Below are 25192 nucleotides of genomic sequence, written 5' to 3' on the forward strand. Positions count from 1 at the left end.
GTAAGTGTACACTGATTCACCCCCTCGACCCCCCCCCCCCACCACCACCAGGCTCCACTTTTTCACTCTCTCTCTCTTTCTGCTAATGTTGGAACCCAAACATGAAGTTACTTCTTTCGGGTTTGGAATATTAACCAAATATGACAAAGGTTGCATTATACCCCGTCTTGTAACGTACCTAACAACCACAAACTTTATACCAGGATTTTGGAGGGAGTGGGGGGGGGTGGGGTGGAAACATGTTCTTGGAAGGCTCCAACATGCATTATGTAGCATAATTGCTCCAATGATTAATCAGATATCGGGGGAAATTTAGTTTCAGTTTTAACCGGAGGATGGCAATCAAATTCTGGCTACTCGGTCACTGATAACGATATCAGGCATCGTTAAACAGGGCACACGTATATATACAGGTGCGGCAATCTGCTTCAAATATTTGGGGGGGGGGGGATTTGCTTGGGTACAGGAAATGGCACTTCCCAGGCCTTGTAAGTTACATCTAAGCATTTTCTATTTTGAAATTACTAGCGATATCATAAAAATAAAAAAAACAAAAATATGCTCAGGGGGGGGGGGCGGGCTCCCCCTTCTCCACGAAGTGTTATTTACCTCATGCAGCATATTTTGGATGAAGTTTAGCCACCACCAAATATGATTTGGATAAACAATCTTACGCATTATTTTCTATTTATAGCCACCCAAAAAGACTATGCCACCAAATATTGGGGGGATATTAGATACTATATTCCCCACCTAAAATATTGGGGGACATGTACCCCCGCCCCCCCCCCCACCATGATCGCCGCCCATGCACGTTTATATTGTACGGGAAATAATTGCTGATTTATTGTCCGTGCGAATGAAAATTTTTACCGGTATTAATTCTATTTAATACCGGCATTTACTCTCGAAAACAAGTTGAAAAACGAACTAATACCCAGGAGAGCCCCATTGATTCAGAAGTTAATCGTGAATTCTAGACTGCATGTACGATTTTTTTTTTTTTTTTTTGAGGTTGAAGGGCGGTGGGGGTGGGGGTGGCGAGCAATATTAGCAAAATTTACCAAAGGAAATTGCTATGTGGTTAACATTTGGTGATGCCTATCTAATCAATAATCCAGGGCCTATATTAGCTGTTAGGACTTCCTTGTCAAGTCTTCAACTTGTAAATCTTCTTTCCAAAGATTTTCAATTTCTCGTTTAATTTATCCAAATCCACGGCACGACCCCCTTAATCAGGTACTTCTTCATTGTATATTTTGTTTGAAAGGGTTGTCTCGTGCTCGATGTTGGCATATCTTTGAAGTAACAGGTGAATCCTCAGTGCTTGGGAACGTATATATACACACATGGAGCTATAAACAGACTGTTTAAAGTTCCATGGTATACACTACCATATGCGGACACCTGAAGTTCTCCACCATGTAAATAACGTAATTGACGGAACAGCGCCAGTTTGCACATTCACTGTCAGACTCAGATTCAACTTTACGTACCCAATTGGCGTAAACATAACGTGCTTGTTATTGTTATTGTTAACATAATGTGTTATTATGCATAGGCCTATACGGGACCATTTCAGTTTGGGGGGCAGAAACTTTTGTACCCGAAAGTTCCCGTGACACTTTCTAAGCGGAGCGCCACCATCAGTTGGCGCGTAGCGTACAATAAATTTTTTGGCAAAGAGTGCCTCTCAGATTTCCAGAAATGGCACTTCTGAGGCCTTGCAAGTTGCATCTAAACATTCTTTTTTATATAATCTCACGTTTTAGAAATTTACACTTCCCCAAAAATTTGGTAAATTAGAAGAAGAAAAAATGGTAACATCACTTTGAAGGGAAAAAAAAAGGACAGTATATTTTTTAAGCTCCTTTTTAGTTATCGTATTTTTTTTTTTCAGTTCTCAGCTACCTCCAGAAAAACATACATTGTTCAACGACATGTAGGCGGCGGGATAATGTCGCTGTGTCGGGTGAGACTGCAATTTGTCTCACAAGAAAAGTATAAAAATAACAAATAATATGATAAACCTGTACTTCAAGGCTTGTAGGCACCCCCCCCCCCCCCACCATCCATGAACAATAAAACGTTTCATATACACTCATGTCGGGGATGTCCAGGTATACAGTTGACTAGTTAGAACAATTTTGATAGTGCAAAAAGCGTGGTAGCCCAGATGAGCTGCGCTTACGGTGGTGTTACACGGAAATATTCGGGCAACATGATGCTAAATAAAGAAAATTATTAGGCCTATATTAATATTAATATCACAAAACAAATAACATAAAACGCTTTCCACAGAATTGTCGGGCAAAAATTTGTAAAAGATTCGGGCAAACTACTGCATATATATATATATATATATATATATATACTAATAAAAAAAATATATACTACTACATATATACATATATAACTACTGCATATATATATATATATATATATATATATATATATATATATATATATATATATATATATATATATATATATATAAATTGTTTGATCCCAGAGATAAGTTACAGCGCCGACGGCTCTACAAATCACTATAGTTTAAGATATAAGAATATGCAAGGATGTATAGGAAGCACTGGATGGAGAATCCGTAGTGGACCAATTATTTGCATGTAAGATACACCTCATCTTTTCTGTCGAAAAAAATATTTTAAAAATTACTTTAAGGCTTTACCAAACATATTGTATATCGCTAAGCGCACTGCAAAGTATCTCTTGAACAGAGTTTGCGATACAGTACAGTGTAGTGTGCACCTGATAGCAGTGCAAGAACGCGTTTTACAAGCTTGAGGGGAGCGCATATTTGCATGATTCCAGTGATAAAGACGCGCGCGTACACGTAAAATAACACGCGCGCGTTAACCGGCTGTTATTTTACGCGTTTATTCGGTGCGTTAGACGTGGCTCTAATTTAAGCCTTTGTTCTTTGATAACGGAAAAACTCATGATGCTACATTGTCGTCGGCAACATAATTCAAACGTTACGAAACGAGCAGATAATTATAATAGTAATTTTATTATTACCATTATTAATCTCCGCGACTAGAAATTATATATAATTATAACAAGAAGGGAGAGAGGAGATGACCGAATCAAGTGTTGCAGATTCAACTCCTTCGCCCTCACTTCCGAGGCAAGCGCGCACAGACGCTTTACGCTTGCAGTGTGCGTGGAATTTGCGTGGAAGTACTTATTCCATACCGAACTAGTCATTCTTGTTCTTTATTCGAATGCGTAAAATACGTTAGCTGACCAACCTAAACCTCTACAGGTCTTGTGTCTACACAATGGATTACATACCAAGAGATAGCGATGATCACCGCCCGAAGTTTGGAATTTTGTGTCCAATAAATACCAATACATTTCCTGGTAAACTGTGGAAGTTAGTCAACGATGAAAATTGCCATTCTGTGACTTGGAATAATTCTGGTTCTGGGATTTTCATTAATCCGAACCTTTTCAAAGAGGAGGTATTGCATTGTGAGGAATTTGCCATTTTTAAAACTCAAAACTTTTCCAGCTTTGTGAGACAGCTTAATTTGTACGGTTTTCGCAAACTTACTGTTGCTAACAAGATCAGACATGGACAGACATGTGTTTCCAAGGACATGCAAATGCATCACTTTCAACATCCTTGCTTCCTGAGAAGCAGACCGGACATGCTCAATCAAGTCAAGAGAGCGGGTTCCCGTAAGCGAAATCGAGAGTTTGACTTTGGAGGTAAATCAGAGAACGTTCCACCTTCTTTTACACAACAAAATGAAGGCAATTCTGCATTTTCAGGTTGGGGGTTATCTTCGAAAATCAGTAGTCATCCAAGATGTTTAAGGAAACCTTCATCTGATACGAATCGAAGGTTGCAGCTGTCACCATTCCTGAATTACCATAGAGAGACAGAAGGTCTGCAGCTCTCGCCTGTGCGTGATATCTTGCAGCCAATGATATGCCCGTCCCTCTCTTTGCGGGAAGACCAACATCCATACAAACGAGCCGAGAATGGCCTCCCATGTGATCTACGCCTGACATGGATGACGAATGTGGGAAAAGGTTCTTTGACCTCTGGTGACCTCGGAACGTCTCCTGAGACATTGCTGGACAATGGACATCTGAAACGTCTTGTCCTGATCCCTGATGAATGGGACCATTTCTCATCTGGTAAGAAATTATCATTGAAACTCCCCCCCCCCCCAGTGGCAGCGCAAAGGAATGGGTATAAGCGGTCGGAGAACTATCCCCAATCATGATGCTTGCACCGCCCCCCCCCCTAGATTAACCCCTGCCAGTTGGCTATTGTGAAACAAAACTGACTCTCACTGACAATACACCTTCCTATATGAAATTGCATTCTGTAGAATGTATATCTGTGCTGATGTAAATATAGCTTCAAGAGAAGTTAAATTCCTCTTTCTCATGCGTGTGCATCAAAGTCACTAAGAGAAAACAAGAAATATCTCAAAATCCAACAACTTTAGGGCTTTCCACTATACTTTAAACAAGTAGAATTTCTCTCTCTCTCTAACATGTATTTTGTGCTTTTAACTCGCTCCAAAGAACAATGAATATCTGAAGCCCTTTAGCTTCCGTAGAACGTGTCCCCTACCCCACCCCTTACATATTCCCGTGATATCCCCTTGGCTTTATTCTGTCCCTGTCATTCTTAATGATCAACATATCGTTCGAAGCTTCTAAATCGTAATCTTTCGCATGTATGAAACTTTTAGACGAAAATGCCAAACTAAATTATAAATTTCGCCCACAATTAGCATGGGAATTAAATTTCTTTCCCATGGTTGGTGAAACATTTCGCTAAACTACGTAATGATGACGTTGATAACTTTGTCGATGACTGAGAATTAACTCATTAGATTTTCTTAGTACTTGTTTGCAATCATATTTCAGCCCCCCCCCCTCCCCCTCCCCCTCCCCACCCCTCCAACATTAAAAATAAAAAGCAAAATAGATTTAAGTTGTATGATATATGAGTCTAAAGATTGAAACCTACCTTCATATGTGTACTGAAACCCGTTCCTTTTATTTTTTTTTGTATACATATATTAATAGTATAGTAACGCAAGGGTTAGATTTATGTTTTCTTGTAAAGATGTAACCATATTAGGCGTTTCCTTGTCTCCCCATATAGAACTTCAGATTCCAACTAGTCATTACCTTGAGACGTTCCGACCAAAGGCGTTCCATCCGAATGATATGTTAAATACTGCAAATTCTAAACCTCCAGTGACGTCATCGATACCCGCCAACTCCTCAGACCAACAAACAACAGTATCGTGGTCACAATCATCGCCAATAACCAACACTGGATTTCATACACCGTCGTCATTGGGTAACGATGATGGCAGAGATTTGGTTGACGGTATCGCATTCAGAGAAGAAGATGGAGAATGCTTCGATGAGGGAGACTGCACTGATCCGAAATATGGTATGGCTCCCTCATTAGTTCATAAGGAGACACGGGAGGAGGAGGAGGAGGAGGAGGAGGAGGAGGAGGAGGAGGAGGAGGAGGAGGAGGAGGAGGAGGAGGAGGAACACATTATCGTTATAAAAGTAGAACCAGAAGATTCACCTTATTGATCTCGATAAAACAGACCCGATGTCAGAGTAACCAGTCATGGCGCTGAAAGGTGGCGGTGCCCAACAAGTTTCCCCTAGAGGTTGAGTGTAACTTACCAGAAACTCGGGCCTCGTGTAAGTCGCGGGAAGAAGGCTATATTTAGCGTAACGCCGAACAACTACAAGTTTCGCTTAGGCTACAAACTTGTGCTGCAACCCTTCGAGTTTTCACTGACATGACAGACAGTGGCGTCGAGAGCCAAGCTGTGCAGAACTATTATCATTTGATTTCCTTTTTGATTATTCTTCATGAAAATGGGAAATAAATTATTCTTCATCCTCTATTTCCCCCTTGGGCCCGCATTATTGTATGATTAATCCCGTGTCTATATTATTGTATTAGTAACCCCCAGTTTGAAAGTTTCGTCTCGAGACCGATAATCTTCTATCAACCCTCTTTGAGCATGTTCGTCAAGTTGTGTTTGTAAAAATCTGCACCATTTTGTAGAACTGTCCAAGCAGGGAGTTGTTATGGAATAACAACTCCTTGGTCTAAGGAATAGTGCAAATGTAGAAGACCCGCTGGTTAACTCGAAATATAGATAAGGAAAGCGTAGGGATAAAACACTGAGAATGCCAAATGATGATATTATAGCTTTGAAGGAATATCGGCGATATAATTATTTTTCTTCATGGAATATTGATTTTGAGATATCAACCTGTTTCATGTCTAAGAACCAAAGATAAGCAGTTATCGCGTCAGTAGAATAAATTCGTTACGAACTCTCGAATGTATAAAATTGGAAAAGAACCATTTCATCAAATTTAATATAAAACTGAACCCTTTTTCCCCTTCTGAATGTCTAATAAATCCGCGAACAAGGAAAACAAGTCTTTAATTCAATATCTTGTACTAAATACACATCCTCGCTTTCATTAAGGCAGGAAAAATGCAAAAAGTTTGAATCTTTATTTCCATTCATTAGGTACTTAAACTAAGAAGGGATAAAATTAATATACTTACAACACAAAAATGAAAGATAAAGCAGTTGTTGTTGTACGTAAAGTCAACAATTTGACTTTCATTAAGGGATCATTTAATTAGTTGTATATTTTAAACTGCTTTCTTGTTATATACATTAAGTTACATATATGCATATATATTTTATTGTTTTGTTTTCATACATAAATACTGGAACGAGAATACAAACTGTTTTATCTCTGTGAGTGTGATATATGTCAGGAGGAAAGTCTGAAAGTGTGCGGGGAGGGAACGTTGTTCCGCGGTTCCCCAACGCCAAACGCCCAAAGCCCAACGCTCAACGCCAACACTTAATCCCACCGGGATACGCCCCTGAATGGTTAGAACAATTCAGTCTGTCAAAAAGGATGGACCCAGATCAGATATAACACATATACAAAGGGTCGAACATTTACCGATCGTAAATGTGTCATTATTAAGTTCACAATCGTATTGATTATTGTCCCGGTGGACTCTCCATCAAGCCGCAAGATCAGTTTCCGACAACCGTCGATATGACCACGCGGAAAACAATGAATGGGGGGGGGGGGGGGCTGCTACATACCTAACCCCCACCTTCGTAACTTATCGTATAACGTCTTTGTTGAGACCGGCCTCAACAAAGACATGGGACCCCTTAACAACTATCAGTTCTACAGCATATGTAATCCGTTCTTTGCTCCTTAATACGCTTCCTGTATAGTCATGGTTTATTTGGTTTTAATTCCATCAATGCTACTTACACTTATCTAGCGTCACTTTCATTGTGTTACACTTTGTACTTTTCATTCGACTGCCAAGTATTGCTGACGAAAGTCTAAGGGGACCGAAAATTCCAATATATTTTCTAAAAATTTACTCCTTATTTGTCAATTATGAGACATATCTTATTTCTCGGGTTTTCTATAATATATATATATGTATATATATATATATATATATATATATATATATATATATATATATATATATATATATATATATATATATATATATATATATATATGCGTGCGGGTGTGTGTGTGTGTTTAGAAGCAGATTCGTGAAAAGCATTTACGTAAGAAATTTCTAAATTTTTTATTGAAAATGATAAATATGCAAGGCTTTGTACTGGAATAACTATAGCATAATACTTTAAGCCACATATACATATCAAGATTGAAGCATTCACGACATCTTACATGTACGTATGTGTAGTACAATGCTAATGGTAAGGCACTTACTCCAAGCATCAGCACCACCGTTGATAAATGTACCAACGGTTTCACGTAACGAATACGATCGCTTTCAGATATGCTTAATAATAACTTTTTGCGTTTTCTTTCGGTGACCGTGGTTGTGGGCCTGTGTTTGCCTGAAATCCCAGCCGTTACGAAACTAGCCATGGTTCGTATGTTTTCCTTTTTTCTAACAACATCTTTTATGCTATCTGATCGTTGCAAATCTTTTGAATTTCCTTCGTCACATGTGTTTCTACGGGTCACGACATCTTTTTCTAGAGTTCCGTCTTTGGCTTCGTTTCGCTTGATCTGAGAGTGACTTTGGGTCTTATTAGCGATGGTGCATTGACATGGCTTTGCTATTTCTGTTTTTCGTCTATCACATTCCTTACTTGCATTCGTTCTCTCACATTCGAGATTCAAGCACGATGTCTTGTCCCGAGAGATTATCTTCATGTCCGATGCGGTACCACAAGTTCCAGGTATTGCTGCTTGCATGGTAGTTTCAGTTTTCGAGTGCAACCTTCTGCAAGCTTTATCATAATTATCATTAAGGAGGGTATGTTTCGCCGCAGCTTGAGGTGTAGTAGCATTGACTCTACGTAAAGCGATACCGCATCCAATTTTACGACGGGCTCGTAGACGGTGTCTAATTTTATGAAACGTCATAATCTGCAACACGAATAACAAGGTAAATGGTATATAAACATGGAGAGTAATACCAACTATACTGAAAGTTGTATCCACAGATTCCGGAACGTCCAAACACAGTGGGTTATAGTCTGATATTCGTTCTTCATAGGGAACGAGGAGCAACCAGACTGCACCGGAAATGAAATTTCCTACACCAGGGATTAGCCAGGCGAACCCTATCCAGAGAAATAATCGCGATTTTCTTCGTGATCGAAGATAGGAACTGTAATCCATCGTGAGGGAAGAAAAACGGTCTACGGAGGCTACAATAATCAATAACATTGCCGATTGATCAATCACAATGCGAAAGAAATCACACACGAAACACAGTACATAGCCAAAAGGCAAACGGCCAAGACCGCTGAGCAACGATAAAATAGGTAACGACGTGAGTCCCTTTATCAAATCGGAAAAGGCAATTGCACAGTGAAACCAGCTACCTGGTTGCCATACAGAATTCTGTGTGCAAAAGAAAGTGATAGTGAAGCAGTTTAAGATAATAGTCAACAGAGCTGTTGTACCGAATGCCACTGAAACCGTGATATTTACATGCACCGTCTTATTGGCAAAGCTTGCAATAAATGCACTGTGGTTGTCTGTCGGAAATGGCGTCTGTTGGGTCTCCCTGTTCGACCAGGTATATTCATAAGAGGAATCCATCAAAACGTCCAAGTCTATCGCATGAGATGAACTCGTGTACCGGGATTCAATGTGAAAAGAATAAGAGAATAGGCCAACGTAATTTCCACATTCACAATAGAAATGTTATATAAAAGATAAAGTTAATAAATGCAGCAAAGAGTTTACATGGAAAAGACCAATTTTTTTCGGTTAAGCGCTAACGTTCGATAATGCCTCAAACATTAAAAATATGGCATGACTATTATTATTATTATAACTATCATATTTTGCCCTTTAAGCAGTGCATATGACATCTACAACATTTGTGTTGTACGCTGCACTATCCTTGTTTGCACTTAAAGTCACGAGGTATAGCGTCATAGGCGTCAGGTGCCAGCAGTAACGAAGCAGGAAATATATAATAGCTGATAAACATGGCAATAAGGTAAATAAAAGCTTCCGAGAATTCCTATCTTTCCTAGATGAAAATTCATTTATTTCAATTTATCAATCCTCTTGATAAGATGGCCTTCCGGAATGGTTTGCCATGTATATTACGGTAGTTCAAATCACAGATTGTCTTGTGACCATGCCTCAGCTTAGAAGACACTAGATAAGTTCACTAACTGGTATATAACTAAGTAACAGTCTTATTAATTATGTTAACCAAAGTGCAGTTTCAAAACAATGCAGTTATTATCCTTCCGCGTCAATGCAAGGTAACTTGAGAAACAGCTCACGTAAACAAGTGAAATATTAACAATACTCTGCTCCTCAGATGATGAGGTAACCTGAAATTAAGACGAAGCCATAATCTGCACTGATTCCTACAAACAACCGTTATTTCTGAAAACAAACTTTCATTCCGAATAACAAAGAACAAGAAAAGATAAATAATGACCGGCGTTTGACGTCATACAACTTTACGAAAGTCTTAATTAAGAAACCTGTCACTTTATTTAGTTTGTTTTTTAATGAAGCCCTTGGAGGATTGAAGAAAGACTTCAAAACACGTAATTGTCATGTTAATTTCACATTGTAATCGCAAGCAACGGCGTATACACACACGGGGAAAAATAACATGCTGTTGAAAGTATAAGATAAAAAAAATTTAAAAAAAGGACTGAAAATCACGGCCACTATAGTTATTTCTTTTCTTGGCAAGGTGGTCGTTATTCCTCCCTTCTTTGCAATATAGCTGCTGTTCTTCTTATCCAACAGCTTAAATACACGTATTCGAAAGTATGGCAATTTCATCATAGATAATAAGGCTTGCAAATAAAAACAGTTAAAATAAATTGTTAGGCAGGCCTATACGTTTTAAGAAAAATCACTCAAGATGGAACCTCGTTGGCACAAAACCGAACAACGTTAACCAGTCAGTCAATTCCAGTCCCATTCAGTTACTTTTGGAATGCAATAGGCCTAAGTCGGGTTGCAAAAAATCCGAACCGGGTACCCGTTATCATGACCTAGTCGGGTAACTGGTACCCACCCCTCCGGACCGAATATTGAAAAAACAAACATCGCGGAACTTGCTAAACACCGTTTACACTGTACATAAATGGCAGATTACTATTATTATCACACCTGTGAAATATACGTTTTCAATCGAAACACCTGTTGTCATGAACAACTGAATTTCAAATTTTGATGTATGATAAATAATAATGCAAATGCACATGGAATAAAGAAAAACCTTGCAAATTTTATTTTTATATAGCCTATATATATATATATATATATATATATATATATATATATATTTATATATATATTTATATATATATATATAGAAATAGGAAATATACATATATTGGGAGGTTTGTTTATATTAGTAGTGTTCCAAAATAACAAGGTAGGCTATGTCACATATGGCCTTCCATACGAGTAGTGCATTGAAAACATCCGGGAGGTTGGTAACGATAGTTATGATTTCGGAGACAACTTGTTGCCGTGGATACAGCAAGAGCCGAATTATACCTTGGTTATCGAACAGAACATAATTGAACTGTAATTCAAGTTCGCCCGTGCATAACCAGAAAAGGACTTCAAAATGGTAATTAATGTATAAGCTGTTATGATTACGACATTTCTTACACATGTTTTTAGTTTGTGGTGATTTGGGAACACAAACCACTCTGTCTCATTTAATTGCAGCCTATGCGAAATGAATGTCGTTATGTTGTGTGTATTAGGTACTAGTTACGCGAAGACTATTTACCTTATGAAAGTACTGTGGGCCTAATTTAGGTCTTGGCACCGATATCCAGTAGCTTGGGGAGTTGGGGGCCTATAGTTAATGATATAATTATATTATGGACAAGATTTTTACCTGATAGGCTCAAATATTATTCCTAGGTTGAAGACTAATTGTGCATTCAATCTCAAAAGTCTAATTAATATTGGCCGTGGCTATTCTTACGACTAGTCGTAACAATTATTTATAAACTATTCTTACGACATCAGCGAATTCAAGCACAGTAAAGTAGATAAAGCAACTGCGCATGTAGTAGGGGTAACCCTAAACCTAACGCTAACCTTAACCCTAACCGGAAATTATTTTTACTCCTAGTAGTAAAAATAGTACTCCTAGTCGTAAAAATAGCCATGTTAAAGCAACTGCGCATGCGTATTTATAAATTATTCTTACGACTAGTCGTAAGAATAGCCACTTTGATTAATATTAGCCCTAAATAATCTTTCTTGACACTATTGTTTATCGTAGACAATATAACCACACAATGTTGACAATATATCGTTTATTGCCAGTACAGTAGTTTGGCTCATCCTCAGACTTCGAGTGAATATGATATTCCAACAATAACATTGCCTTTGTTTATCCAAAGCAATCATCTGATGCATGGGTAGGCAGGTGCATTGACCTTTCACTAAAAAGCCTAACCGTATATACTTAATGATTACGTTAGGTTGTATGTTGGACTACGTTTTATGCAATCACTGTTGTATAACCCGATGGCATTATGTGATGTCTGGCTCTCTCCTACTCTCTCAATTGCATTTCCATACCAGAGAGCACCATTTGAAGGACACAGCTAGCATAGGACTATGTGTTCAATGAAGCTAAGCCTTCATTATTTCTCACTATTATTTATTACAGACAAAGCATTTGCTCATGCCTGCACCTGATTAATAATTTTCACTGACCATGTGTTTATACAAATGAGACACTTTATTATTATCTGAATTTTTTATTTGCTCATTCTGGGCCAAAATTAAGGGGAAAAAGGGGCATCTGTGATTATAACTTAACATTCTAACCACACAGAGTATAGGTACAGCATGCATACTCAAATTTGTATAGGAATGCAACATTCCAGATTTCCCATTACATTAACATTACCCATGTCAAGAAACAAGCTCTTTTACGTTATATACTTTGCTGTAATAACTGAGTTTAGTAATTGTGAAGGCACACAGAAGATCTCTTGTAGGGATCCAATGGGAGCTATTCAAGAGGGTACATGTGTCATGTGTGTTGAACAGTATATTGAGGGAGTAAGGAAGTGTTTAGACCTAGGAATGATGAGGAGAATTCATACGTATAATGTTAAGGAAGATACTTTTCATAGTCTTAGAAATTGCTAGACTTAATCTACTGTAGGGTTTGTTGCTCAGACTTGGAAACCCAGTGTTTCTAAACGCAAGGAGTGTACTGGGTAGTTCAAAAACATGTTACTAGAACTTGAGGATAACTTCCTTGAAGATGTACTGTATTTGTAATATAGAAAGGCCAATATTCTTAATCATGCTACAGTACACTGGATTTGGGAATTGATTTTGCCAGAGTTTACAATCAATGCAAAATGAGTCAATACTTAATAGGTTGAGGTGGAACTTTTTAAATGTGCAAATTTCTTCCAAATCTGTATGAAGCATTGCATTACATTAAGTATGAGCATTTCTTTGTTCAATATTCAATAGGAATTTTCTTGTCCCTCTTGTGGGTTCTAATTCATAGGAGGTCACACATCTATGTATTATGTTGGCTTTTTTTCTCTCTCTTTTCATTTTTTGTTCTGTTTTGTCAATGATATCATTACCAGTTCTTAACAAGGATGAGATATAATAAGTGAAACTATGATCAGCTTTTTGCTACCATTCCCTTGTTAGCAATACAGTTCTTTCAGAGGCAAGTAAGACACTCTACAATTGCCTTTTATCAAATTCCAAATATCATTCACAGCCACCAAAGAAAAGTGGGAAGGGAAAGAAAGGGAAGAAGAAGAAGTCAGCTAAGTCAAAGACGCCTACTGTGATTGATGGCATCTCTACAGAGGAAATGACAAAGGAACAGGTAGAGTAGTCCACACATATGGATGATATATGCTGTATGTATGTACAGTACTGTACATGTAACAGAATATTGTTACACTGTTGTCAATGATCTCAAGATTGGAGAAAAATTGAGACTGACAAAGTGAAATTACAGAATGGTGAATGTACTGAATAACGCTCATTTTGACCTGAATCATTTTAGTATAGACAGTTCTTCATATTTCTTATAAAGTGATCGCACGTTTCAAGAATTTTGAAAAACTTTTTTGTTAAATTATATGCACTGTTGTGTCCATGAAATACCGTAATGTGTCCGATAGGTGTTTCATGTACATTCAGTTACTTAAAGGCCCCATTATAGCATATAGGGAAATTAAGTAATTGTTTGAAGCTCATTCACACTGTACAAGGAATCTAAACTTTCAGTATATTTTTTTTGCCAATTCTACCGTATGACATGTATGTCACTGTAAGGAACAGTAACATGCACAGTCTTACAAACCATGATTTATGTTCATTTTGGTAAAAAAGAGTGGCGTGTTTAAGGTTTGAACCTGTAGGTATTTTAAGGTTAATGGAAGTTGGTGAGCGAATGTAAACAGCTGTTGGAATTACATAAAGGAATCAATTATGCTAGATTCATTCATGAAGTCAGATTATGTATATTAAACTTATTAGTACAAACATAAATTATACCCCTACCTACAAGGTAATTTATACCCCAAAGTAAAATATACCCCTAATCTGCATACAGAGACTACATATAATCTGATTATGTGCTGTTAATAAAGTGTAGCATTACTGCACAATTACTTTAACTTACAGGAAGAGACATTATCACCACATTTCCCAAAATTCAAAGCAAATTATAAAACGCTGTTTGTATAACATTGGCTACCAAGGCTTTGTCCTTGCATTGAAGTTGAAATACATTGCTACTAACGCTTCTCTTTTCTGTCATATAACTTTCTATTTTTCGTTTTCATTGATCATGTTTCGTTCTCCTCAGTTGGAAGAACACATTGTTCGACTGAGGGAAGAGTTGGATCGTGAGAGAGAAGAGAGGAACTTTTTCCAATTGGAGAGAGATAAAGTGAACACATTCTGGGAGATCTCGAAACGACAGATGGAGGAAGGTAAAGCTGAGATGAGAAACAAAGACAGAGAAATGGAGGATGCAGAAGAGAGACATCAAGTGGAAATCAAGGTATTAAACACTTAACCTCATCTTTTAAAGTTGTCTTGAATTTGGTAAGAAGTTTTGGCTAGAACCGGTGACCTCTGGAGTAAAAACCCTGCGGTCTACCAATTCATCTGTCCAGTCCTAAGGTGAGGAAGACTGGGAAATTTAAGAAAAAAACATAATAGGACAAAATTAAGTAAATTTTGGGACTGGAATGAGTTTTTCCAGTCTGTCTATAATTTCCCATTGAGTTTTGCCTTGTCAAATTTCTTACCTCTCATTTCTAGACATAAATTGTTCAGACCCTTTTTGTTGATAGTGCTAGCTGTTGAAAATGAAAGTGGCTTGCGTATTGTGTGATGGAACATCACACTCGAGCTGCGGATATGTGATCCTTGGTCACAGATTAGTGACACAGGGTCATAAAAGTGTGCGAATTGACAGGAAAGCGTTGCGTTCTCGGAATTGTTACATAGTTTTAGTTTGGTGAGTTTCATAACGTTGCTCTGCCATACCTAACACATAACTTACCTAGATGAGTGACATTCCCATTTTCCATGATTTTCTTTTGGCAGGTTTACAAGCAGAAGGTGAAACATTTGCTCTATGAACACCAGAACAATATATCTGAACTGAAAGCAGAGAGCTCGGTTGCCTTGAAGTTGGCACAAGACGAGCATCGGGGTCAAGAGACCGACCTGAGAAAAGACAAGAGAGGCTTAAAGGTGTCTCTAAAAGATCTTGAACTCTCACATGAAGATGTGGTGAAGAATCTAAAAATGGTAAAGTTTATTGTAGTATTTTTAATTATCACGGCATGATGCAGCAACCCGAGGTACTTGCATCTCATAATTTACAACTGTTTCCTTATTTAATAATGATCGTGATAATTTCTGTATCGATTATTTGTCAGCAGTAAGCACACATCTGTCATGAGACCTACCTATATCCAACCAACCCCCCAACCTACCCCCTCTCACCATCCCACCCCTTGTTGTCACTGTTACACCAGGTATATTGAAGAACCTCTGCTGTATCTTTTCTAGATTTATGTAGCTTACTGACTATAGGCACCATAAGTTTGGCATAAATGCAAATACAGATTAATTAGCCAAGAAAAAATGGGCGTCATCTGCATTGTTGGGGCTTCTTTTGTTTAGATGAAGGTAAAGAACATTTTGTATCAATTAACAAAGTAATTTATAAGCAATAAGGTCTGGACTAGTTGCAAATGGTGTGATATTAAGTTTACAATAGAAAATTATGCCAGCTTTCATGTTTGTTGATATGCAGCCATTAAATCTTCCTTCCTTACAGAGAAAATTTTGGAGAAGTAACTAATTGTTCTATTTTTTTTTTTTTTACTTATATTAGAAATATGATGAGTTGGTGACTACTTTGAGGTCAGATTATGAGAGAGAAGCAAAAGGTGAGGAGAGCTTGATTTGATTTCTTTTTGTCAATCCCTATATACTTGGTGAAGGAAATAAGTTATATCACAAACTCATATGAGTGCTTCATGTTATTTTTGTTGTCATGTATGTTTCTCACTCATCAAAAGTCGCACTGAAATCACTATTGTTTTCAGTATTGCTGAAAAGGCTAACTTTTGCACTACTGAGTCAGTGCAAACCTTGTTGATGTGAGCACCATATAATTATTTAACACGACATCATTTATATCTCATGATACAGTTTATTGTAGAACATGAATTATGTAACTTTTCCTTTGAGCTGGCATGATTGCAGAAGTGATTTTACTAAATATTTATCTCTCCTTGAGGTTTATTTTTGTTTTTCCAATGTACAAGTTGTTTCTAGTGATTTTGTGTTTTGATGATATTTGTAGCCATGAAATCATTTTATGAAACTTTGGCAAAATACAGTTGACCACTTTTGCATAGCCAATTTCCGTAGATATAATGTACATTGTGAGAGTATGCGATAACATTGACTATGTGCCACTGGACTGCTGATGATTCTTATGTGTAGTCAAATTCGTTGTCAAATTTCAAATCTCTTCAAATTGTTTCAGAAATTGAGGCCAAATACGAGAAAAAGATGAGACAGTTACGTGAAGAGCTGGAGCTGAGGAGAAAGACCGAAATCCACGAAATTGAGGAGCGGAAGAACAGTCAAATAAACACCTTGATGAGAAATCACGAAAAAGCATTCAGTGACATCAAAAACTATTACAATGATATCACCTTGAACAACCTGGCTCTCATAAACTCTCTTAAGGTTTGTTATTTTCTCCTTCAAATGACATTAAAAATTATTACAATGATATCACTGTGAACAACCTGGCTCTAATAAACTCTCTTAAGGTTTGCTATTTTCTCCATAAAGTGACATCAAAAACTATTACAATGATATCACTGTGAACAACCTGGCTCTAATAAACTCTTTTAAGGTTGTTATTTTCTCCCTCAAGCGACATAAAAACTATTATAATGATATCACTGTGAACAACTTGGCCCTTATAAACTCTCTTAAGGTTCTCCATCAAGTGACCAAAAAACTGTTAGAATGATATCACTGTGAACAACCTGGTTCTATTAAACTCTCTTAAGGTTGGTTATTTTCTCCATCAAGTAACATCAAAAACTATTACAATGATATCACTGTGAACAATCTGGCTCTAATAAACTCTCTTAAGGTTCTCCATCAAGTGACCAAAAAAACTGTTAGAATGATATCAGTGAACTCTCTTAAGGTTGGTTATTTTCTCCATCAAGCAACATCAAAACTACAGTATTACAATGATATCTCTGTGAACAACCTGGCTCTAATAAACTCTCTTAAAGGTTTGTTATTTCCTCCTTCAAGCTTCATTGTTAGATGATGTTTGCAGGGAAGATCTTCCAGTTTTCATAGCTATCCTTAGGTGTTGAATATTTGCGTTTTCTTCGTATCTCTTCATTTGTATTTGTATATTTGTATATTTGTTTTGTTTCATCACAATTTACAGTGTGACGGGAAGTCTCCTATAAAGCCTGCAAGGCTTAACAAAGTAGGAGACTCCCCCAAAAGAAAAAAGAGAGAAAAACTTAAGAGTAGAAAAAGAAAAGTTAATAGTAGCATCTACAATGATGAAATAATCGAATTGACGCTAATTGAAATTAATATTCTTAATAAACAATTCCTAACAATCTTTGTAATGATCTTTTGTGTAATAGCACTGTCACTAATTTAGATACGTTTTCCTGTGCTGCACGGTCAGATAAATCAATCACTGGATATTGTCCAATGATTTGACTTTCTTTAAAGAACACTTGCAGAAATCTGAACCTTTTCCCAGCTGCCAGCATACCCTAGCAGCTTCATTCACTGACAAGAGGCAGCTTTCACATCATCATGTACACAAACAACTCATGGAAATTAAAATGAATTTGATAACTGTTTGATAAAGGTAACCTTCAGTTCATGTATCGTTGAGCAGCTGCAATATTTTGTACCCATCGTATACATATGTGAGACCACTACCTAGTGTTGGACACTAAATTAACTTTGTTTCCAAGGCCAATCAAATTTGTTTGTGCTGACAGTAACATCCTTGACTCCCCAATTGCAGCTTGGCTTGAAATTTCACTTTCCCGAGGATAAGTCTCTTTCACAGTTTCTATTTTGGAAAGTTGAAAGAAGGTGCGGACCGGACATGATTGGGAAATCCTTCAATCTGATTATTTGCTACTAAAATACTTGCATGAATGTTTTATAATTAAATAAAGTAGTGACTATCTTAAAGGCTGTATTGATTACCACCTGCCCACTCGTACGTTAGGTGGAGAGAAATCGGTACATTTTGGAAATCGTTTGAGTCCCAAAATTATAGATATGGACACGTGGGTTTGTGAAACAGTCTGTTCCTTAATCTTTAAATTAGCAGAAGAAATGGGGAAAGAAAGAAACGATATATGGTGATAATTTCTGTAGCTGTTTATTTCTAACAGGAACAAGTCGAAGAAATGAAGAAGAAGGAAGAAAGAATGGAGAAACAGATGAACGAAATCCAAACAGAGAACAGAAGACTCAAAGATCCTCTCGAAAAGGCCAGGGAAGAAGTCTCGGAATTATCAAGACAGCTGGCAAACTACGAGAAGGACAAAGCTTCCCTGGCTGTAAGTAATCTTACTGAGACATGAATAATTATGTCGCATACCATTAGCATGTTAATTTCTGTGTGTTAATAGTCTATCTTGTTTCTAGATAATATAATATAATACTGCAAAAATGGACAAACTGTGGGTTATGATTCCATTTCTAGAAACGATGATTGTCACATAAGTATGGAGACCATGGAAAATGATGTTGTCGAAATTTCAAAAAGTGTGTGAGAATGTGTTATTAGTTTTGGAACTTGTGGCTGTCTGTTTCCAGGCTGGTTCATATCTCCATGGCCCTCACATCTCTGTTTTTGCATCTTTCGTGTTGTTGCTCTTGTTTGTTTTGTTTTTGTCTGTAAACACTTTTAAATTGAAAAAAAAGAAGATAATCCTGTCTATCAGGTGACAACACCAAACCCTCAGGTTATTCACATTTGGCCTTTTTTATTTATTTATTTCTTTGCAGACTTTCTTAAAGTGTAATGAACAGTTCAAAGTGTGTCCTGTATATTTTGAGACCATTTCACCACTGGGTAGCATTCTACACTTATTTGAAAAATTTCTTAATGAACTTCACTCCAAATTGTAACCTCTTCTTAATTTTTTATTTTTTTTTGTTTCTTTCTTTTTCTACTTTCTACAGAATGCTAAAGCAAGGTTAAAGGTCATGGACAAAGAACATAAAGATCTGGGATGGGAACATGAAGTCTTGGAGCAAAGATTTGAACAGGTGACTTTCAAGTTTAACTTATGTTTGGTTCCTAGTACCTTAAACTAACAGATTTGTACCAGAGAAACAGTGCAGCTACTTATCTGTATTATAAGGATAGAATCTGAAGTAACAATTGATCACAACAGTTTAATTAACTCCCAGGGCTGCAGAGAGTCAGGTAGGTCCCTGGAGACAATAATGTCAGCAGACTCCCTGTCTGAAGTCTTCATTTTATTCGAAAGGATACATTATGCAAAGGAGAATAGTTTATACTTTACCCCTTATCACCTAAGGGCTGTAGCCCCACTCCACCTCCTCCACCCCCCCCCCCCCCCACACACACACACAGCTCCCTCTGGTCAGGCCTGCATGAATGAAGAGTTAGGTGAATGTCTATGTTAACAGATAAAAATTTCAGCTAAACATCAACAGAGAGTGATAATATATATATATCTGTAAATGGCTCTTAAGCTAGTAAAGAGATTTTTCATTTCTCAATGTCCTTAGAAAATACTTAGTTTTAACCAAATTTTATACCATAATTTAATTTATATAAGAGAAATATCCTTTGGTAAGCCTTGTGCATGATTGATGCAAAAATTCTGTGCAACCTTGTTTTATTTTCCTTTTTTGAAAATAGCCACAAAAGGGGAAAGAGTAGATATGTATTATAACTTTCATCACTGTAACTAAGTCATCTTTAATCATTTTTAATCGAGGCAAAATGTTTCATTTTACCATGGGTATAGAGAATAGTTCTTTTCCATTGTTCAAAGATGTTTGCATGATTAACACAGATGTACCCCTTTTAAATGTTTTGTATATTATGTATGCTAGCAGTATTAACTGAAAAAATTCCATCAAAATTATTTTTTGCCTTTTCTTATCTAGCTCCAAAAGGAGAGAGACGATCTCTATGCTAAATTCATCAAAGCCATCCATGAGGTTCAACAGAAGAGTGGATTTAAAAATCTGCTCTTGGAGAAGAAGTTAGGCGCTCTCGCGGACACCTTGGAGAAGAAAGACGCTCAACTGAATGAAGTGCTGTCTGCGTCTAATCTAGATCCGACCGCACTTACTGTTGTTACTCGAAAACTGGAGGTTAGTGTCTGGTACAAACTTCACACTATGCCCATTCAAGAATTTAGGAATCCATTTTGTGAGACTTTTCTGGGTTATCGCTTTCACAAAACTAAAATAGGGGATGTTCAACTTCTAACTCTTGTTTCCACCATAACAGTAATTTTTTCAAACCTCAGTGGCTGGAGGAGCTGAGTTGTGCTCCGTTGTATCCGCTACTTCAGTAACAGAGATCTCAAATTTCAACACAGAAGAAAGTTTAAGCACTTGCAGGATCTTTCTTTCTTCTTTTGTTGAGAGATCATCCAATGTAATTTTTTTCTTTCAATTGATGTCACAATTACAATCATAATTATACTACCTACTTAATTAGTTACCTTATATTCAACTTGCTCTTTTTCTTACAGGATGTGTTGGATTCTAAGAACAGTGCCATCAAAGATCTGCAGTACGAACTGGCCAGAGTTTGTAAGGTAAAAAGTGCACTGTTTGTTTATATTATTTTAAAAGTAGTATTCAGCTCCAACTAGCTTCGTAATCAGGTCCATTGCATACAAGTATAGTTTTACAAAATAAACCCAAACTAACATATATCTCTGTCAGTACTATATAGGTAAAATGTATAAATACTTATATAACATATTTTATTGAGAGCCTGGATATTCCTTGATAAATTCATGTTAAGATCATTTACAACCGCTTCATAACAAAACATGGTAGGCTTTGAACTGCTCCAGCACCCATACCATAGTGATAGCTCGAGGAGAGCACCGGAATACTGCTTTTATCAATACACTGACTAAAACAATAGACTGACAATACACAATAACAATACACTGACAATACACAATACAAATACACTGACAATACTCTGACAATACATAATAACAATACACTGTCAATACACAATACAAATACACTGACAATACTCTGACAATTCACAATAACAATACACTGACAATACACAATACAAATACACTGATGATACACAATAACAATACACAATAACAATACACTGACAATATACAATAACAATGCACTGACAATTCACAATAAACTGACAATACACAATAACAATACACTGACAATACAAATACACTGACAATACACTAACAATACACTGACAATACACGATACAAATACACTGACAATACTCTGACAATTCACAATAACAATACACTGACAATACAAATACACTGATAATACACTAACAATACACTGACAATACACAATGCAAATACACTGACAATAGTCTCTACAATTTGAAACAGTTTAAAGATCAGTACAATGGAAGTTGCTAACTCTCACAGAAATGTGCAACTAACATGATGTTATCATGATAGATGTTCATTTAAGATCAGAATGGGTGGAGAAATTTAATGTTCTCTGTCCATGGACATTGGAGTGACTAGCCAACTAGAATCACCATCAGCATCAAGAGAAAAATTGTCTTCCACTGTATTTATTTCAACTTTATTGGAACTACCAACCAATCCAGACATTTTGTTAACTAAATCTGAACAAATGGTGACAATATAAGTGTCTGTCACATGCAAATTACATCCATACTTGAAGTGTTGTCCAATCTCCTTTTACAGGCCCATAATGACCTTCTAAGGACATACGAAGCAAAATTGCAGGCTTTTGGTGTACCAACGGAAGAGCTTGGTTTCAAACCCCTGGAGAGCACAGTCGGAGGTCAACAGCTTGGACATGGTGCCGCAGGACTGGTAGCAGCACCAACATAATAGAGCCAAAGAAAACAAAAACTATAACAGCATTAATTTGTATATTTCATTTTTGGCAAGAATGGCAAGTTTTAAAAAGAGAGACAAAATATAGCAGGTTCTTCAGTTTATTTCTGTTCTAACCTGGAGTATTGATAGGGGAACATAATCATAAGTATTAAGTGATGAATTACATCACTTACCCATTCCCTCCACTCTTCCCCCTTCTCCTCCTAATCACCCCCCATCACCCCCCCCCCCCCACACCCCTCACACACACAATACAGCAAGTCTCTCCTACAGTTACTTCACAAATTGTTCAATCATATATAAGGTACATGTGAAAGTTACTGGTACACTGGTCAAGCCTGCCTATAGAACTGAAATTCACTCGAGCATCAATAATTTGTTACTTGAAGCATAACTATCCCAAGTACTAGCTGCCATTAGGATTCATGATTGTAAACACAAGTCCTCTAATGGTCAGCACTACTTTCCTGTGTGAAGACAAATGTGGCTTGACCAATGAAATAGTACACAGTGTGCTTAATCATGAATTTGTGCAGAGTATGGCTATCATTACCGCCAACTCAGGTAGATATTCAATCTTGCCTGGTTTTGGCCAAAAACAGGAGACTTGGTGGTATTTAAGGCAGGGAAGATTGTAATGTGTATTCAAAAGATACATTAGCGCAGACATTTTAGTGAAGCACATAGAGACTTTGCCGTGTCAGTTATAAGCACCTGAACTTGTGTTTTCTAAGGCACCTTTCATTCAGCCAAACTGTAAAAGTGGAACTTTGAACTAGTCATTCAACCAGTGAGATCTGTATGCAAGTTTATCTGTTGACCAGTTCACATTCTTGTGAGTGCTCTGATGCAACCTTCTTACTTTGATTGAGAGCTATTTATAAACAGTACAGATCACTTGCATGAAGACCAACATGACAGCGCCCTCTATTGAGATACTGGAGCGTGCCATTGGCAAAGTTTCACCAGTTTAGTCTAAAACCTTAAACCAGGATTTCCCTCACTTTATCCCCCCACGAACCCCCTGTAGATGTCAGAGTTGTCCACGAACCCCCAACTTTTCGAGACACTATCTGAGTCATTATTATACTATAATATGCATAACAGTGCTTCGTAAAAGATCAAGTCCATAGTGTAATATTGTAATGAAAAAAAAAACAAGAGATGAACAAATATATATTTGGAAACTTCAAGATCAGATCACGAATTGTATCACGCAACGATTCATAATTCAGTTATTTATCACATGCACGGTACAGTACTACTATGGCAACATATGCGTATGGAACGTGAAAAGAATTTGTCGATAGGTACAACTTTTGTACATTACTAAATTATATGATATATCAAATTTTAGTTCAACAAAAAGTAATCTAGTTTTGACTTTCAGAAATGTCTCACAAACCAATAGGTTTGGGACCATTTGAACCCACATTCCTTGGGATTTATTTTTTACGGGGAGATATATTTTTGAGTCAGTTTGTTTGGACTGAATATTTTTGAGACCATTTGCGCACAAAATGTTATGATACTATGTCACTAAATAGACTTTGTCAATATGATAACTGATTCCTGGTACCTTTATATGTTGCTGTATTAATCAATAGAAAGTGCTCTTCGTTGTGGTGTACACAAGTTCATGAATATTATCATGTATGGCTTATCACACTATGAATATGTTTAGACATCAGAATTCAAGTGGTTAACCACTTGTTGCAACATTTCATTTTTTTTTTTTTTTCATCACATTTTGCAAAACTTTGAGTTTTAACCTAACTTGAATGTTATCATATGTGATGTAATGTTGGTGAACTGAAGTAACTGATTTATATCCTCTGGAATCTTATCTTGTTGCTATTTGTCAATAATTGTACTGACGGTAGCACATAAAATGCAGATTTGATGCAGCTAGCATTTAGTCAGCATATTTTGACAATATATGGATGACCACTCTGGTTACAAGTTTATGCCTGTCTACATGGAAGTACAGTACACAATACAAAGCTTGCTTTGTAGTTTGTGTCCCTACCTGTTCTAATACCTCATCACTTCCCTACATACCTTTACAACCCTTTTAGAGTGTATGTTTGTGTGTGGGTGTGTGCGTATGTGTTTGAGTATGTGTGAGTGCATGCATGTGTGTATATATGAATGCATGTCCCCTTAACATAATTCTGATGTAAAACGCTAGTTAAGCTTGTCGTCACAATCGAGTGATTAGTCTATATATATTATCAACTGATTTACACTCTATGATAACTAATGTTATGGAAAATTAATGTCACTGTTTAATTTCTTGCATTCATATAATGAAATTGCACACTATAATCAGTAATTAATCCTGGGATATGGTGGTAATGAGTGCACAAAGGTCACAATTTAATGGGATTCTCTTTGAGCCATCGGCTGGCTGCTTCAGATTACTAAGTGAATGTTCACATTTTTAAGGAATCAGACATGGGATACTGTAAAGGCAGTTTTGATAACCATTTTGACAATGATGTAAAGATGTATGGCATACACGTGTATGTGCTTATCATAAGAGTCTGACAGTAGGTTAATGGGTCCTGCTGTTTACTGTGTGAGATAATAGTTTTTGTTATCTGTCATTTATTTGCATAAGCCTATCTTTTATTCTAAGCCAGAGCACTAGTTTCTAGGCACAACTGCAGATGTGCTTCCCACCAATAAACCAGTGTTGTTAGTTCTGATCTTCACGGCTGTATAAATTTCAAGTCACTCTTTCAATTGCAAAAGCCTTCAATAAAATTGTAACATATTTTCAGTGCATATTTTTGTCAAATTTCTTACCTTTAAACTTTTACAATCACAAGGTATCAAGTACTATAATCGCATGTTAAACTAAATGCAATGAATATTGGTCACATTGCTAGGATATAACAAGATACATCATACAA

At 36.9% G+C, this 25192-nt stretch overlaps 2 protein-coding genes across 2 annotated transcripts; both read left to right on the top strand.

Annotated features, from left to right (window-relative positions):
- Positions 1-2927: 2927 nt before the first annotated feature.
- LOC139965351 (uncharacterized) lies at positions 2928-7426 on the top strand. The gene is made up of 2 exons (XM_071967641.1): positions 2928-4170; positions 5156-7426. Exons 1-2 carry the CDS (start codon positions 3303-3305, stop codon positions 5602-5604), a joined length of 1317 nt encoding a protein of 438 aa, XP_071823742.1. The 5' UTR covers positions 2928-3302; the 3' UTR covers positions 5605-7426.
- Positions 7427-11037: 3611 nt separating this feature from the next.
- LOC139965352 (dynein regulatory complex subunit 4-like) lies at positions 11038-25059 on the top strand. Its single transcript, XM_071967642.1, has 11 exons — positions 11038-11197; positions 13346-13456; positions 14447-14644; positions 15196-15402; positions 15995-16049; positions 16655-16860; positions 18573-18740; positions 19369-19455; positions 20329-20538; positions 20925-20990; positions 22116-25059. Exons 1-11 carry the CDS (start codon positions 11195-11197, stop codon positions 22263-22265), a joined length of 1461 nt encoding a protein of 486 aa, XP_071823743.1. The 5' UTR covers positions 11038-11194; the 3' UTR covers positions 22266-25059.
- Positions 25060-25192: the final 133 nt, after the last annotated feature.

This window comes from Apostichopus japonicus, chromosome 3, assembly GCF_037975245.1.
Source record: "Apostichopus japonicus isolate 1M-3 chromosome 3, ASM3797524v1, whole genome shotgun sequence".
In the NCBI taxonomy this organism is placed as follows: Eukaryota; Metazoa; Echinodermata; class Holothuroidea; order Aspidochirotida; family Stichopodidae; genus Apostichopus; species Apostichopus japonicus.

What these genes read in the sequence shown, in the direction of transcription:
- LOC139965351 (XM_071967641.1), top strand. Translation starts at nt 3,303, where the DNA reads ATGGATTACATACCAAGAGATAGCGATGATCACCGCCCGAAGTTTGGA. An exon ending in ATGGGACCATTTCTCATCTG is followed by an intron (nt 4,171 to 5,155) that starts GTAAGAAATTAT and finishes CTCCCCATATAG; the next exon opens with AACTTCAGATTCCAACTAGT.
- LOC139965352 (XM_071967642.1), top strand. An exon ending in AGGAAATGACAAAGGAACAG is followed by an intron (nt 13,457 to 14,446) that starts GTAGAGTAGTCC and finishes CGTTCTCCTCAG; the next exon opens with TTGGAAGAACACATTGTTCG. An exon ending in AGGACAAAGCTTCCCTGGCT is followed by an intron (nt 18,741 to 19,368) that starts GTAAGTAATCTT and finishes TACTTTCTACAG; the next exon opens with AATGCTAAAGCAAGGTTAAA.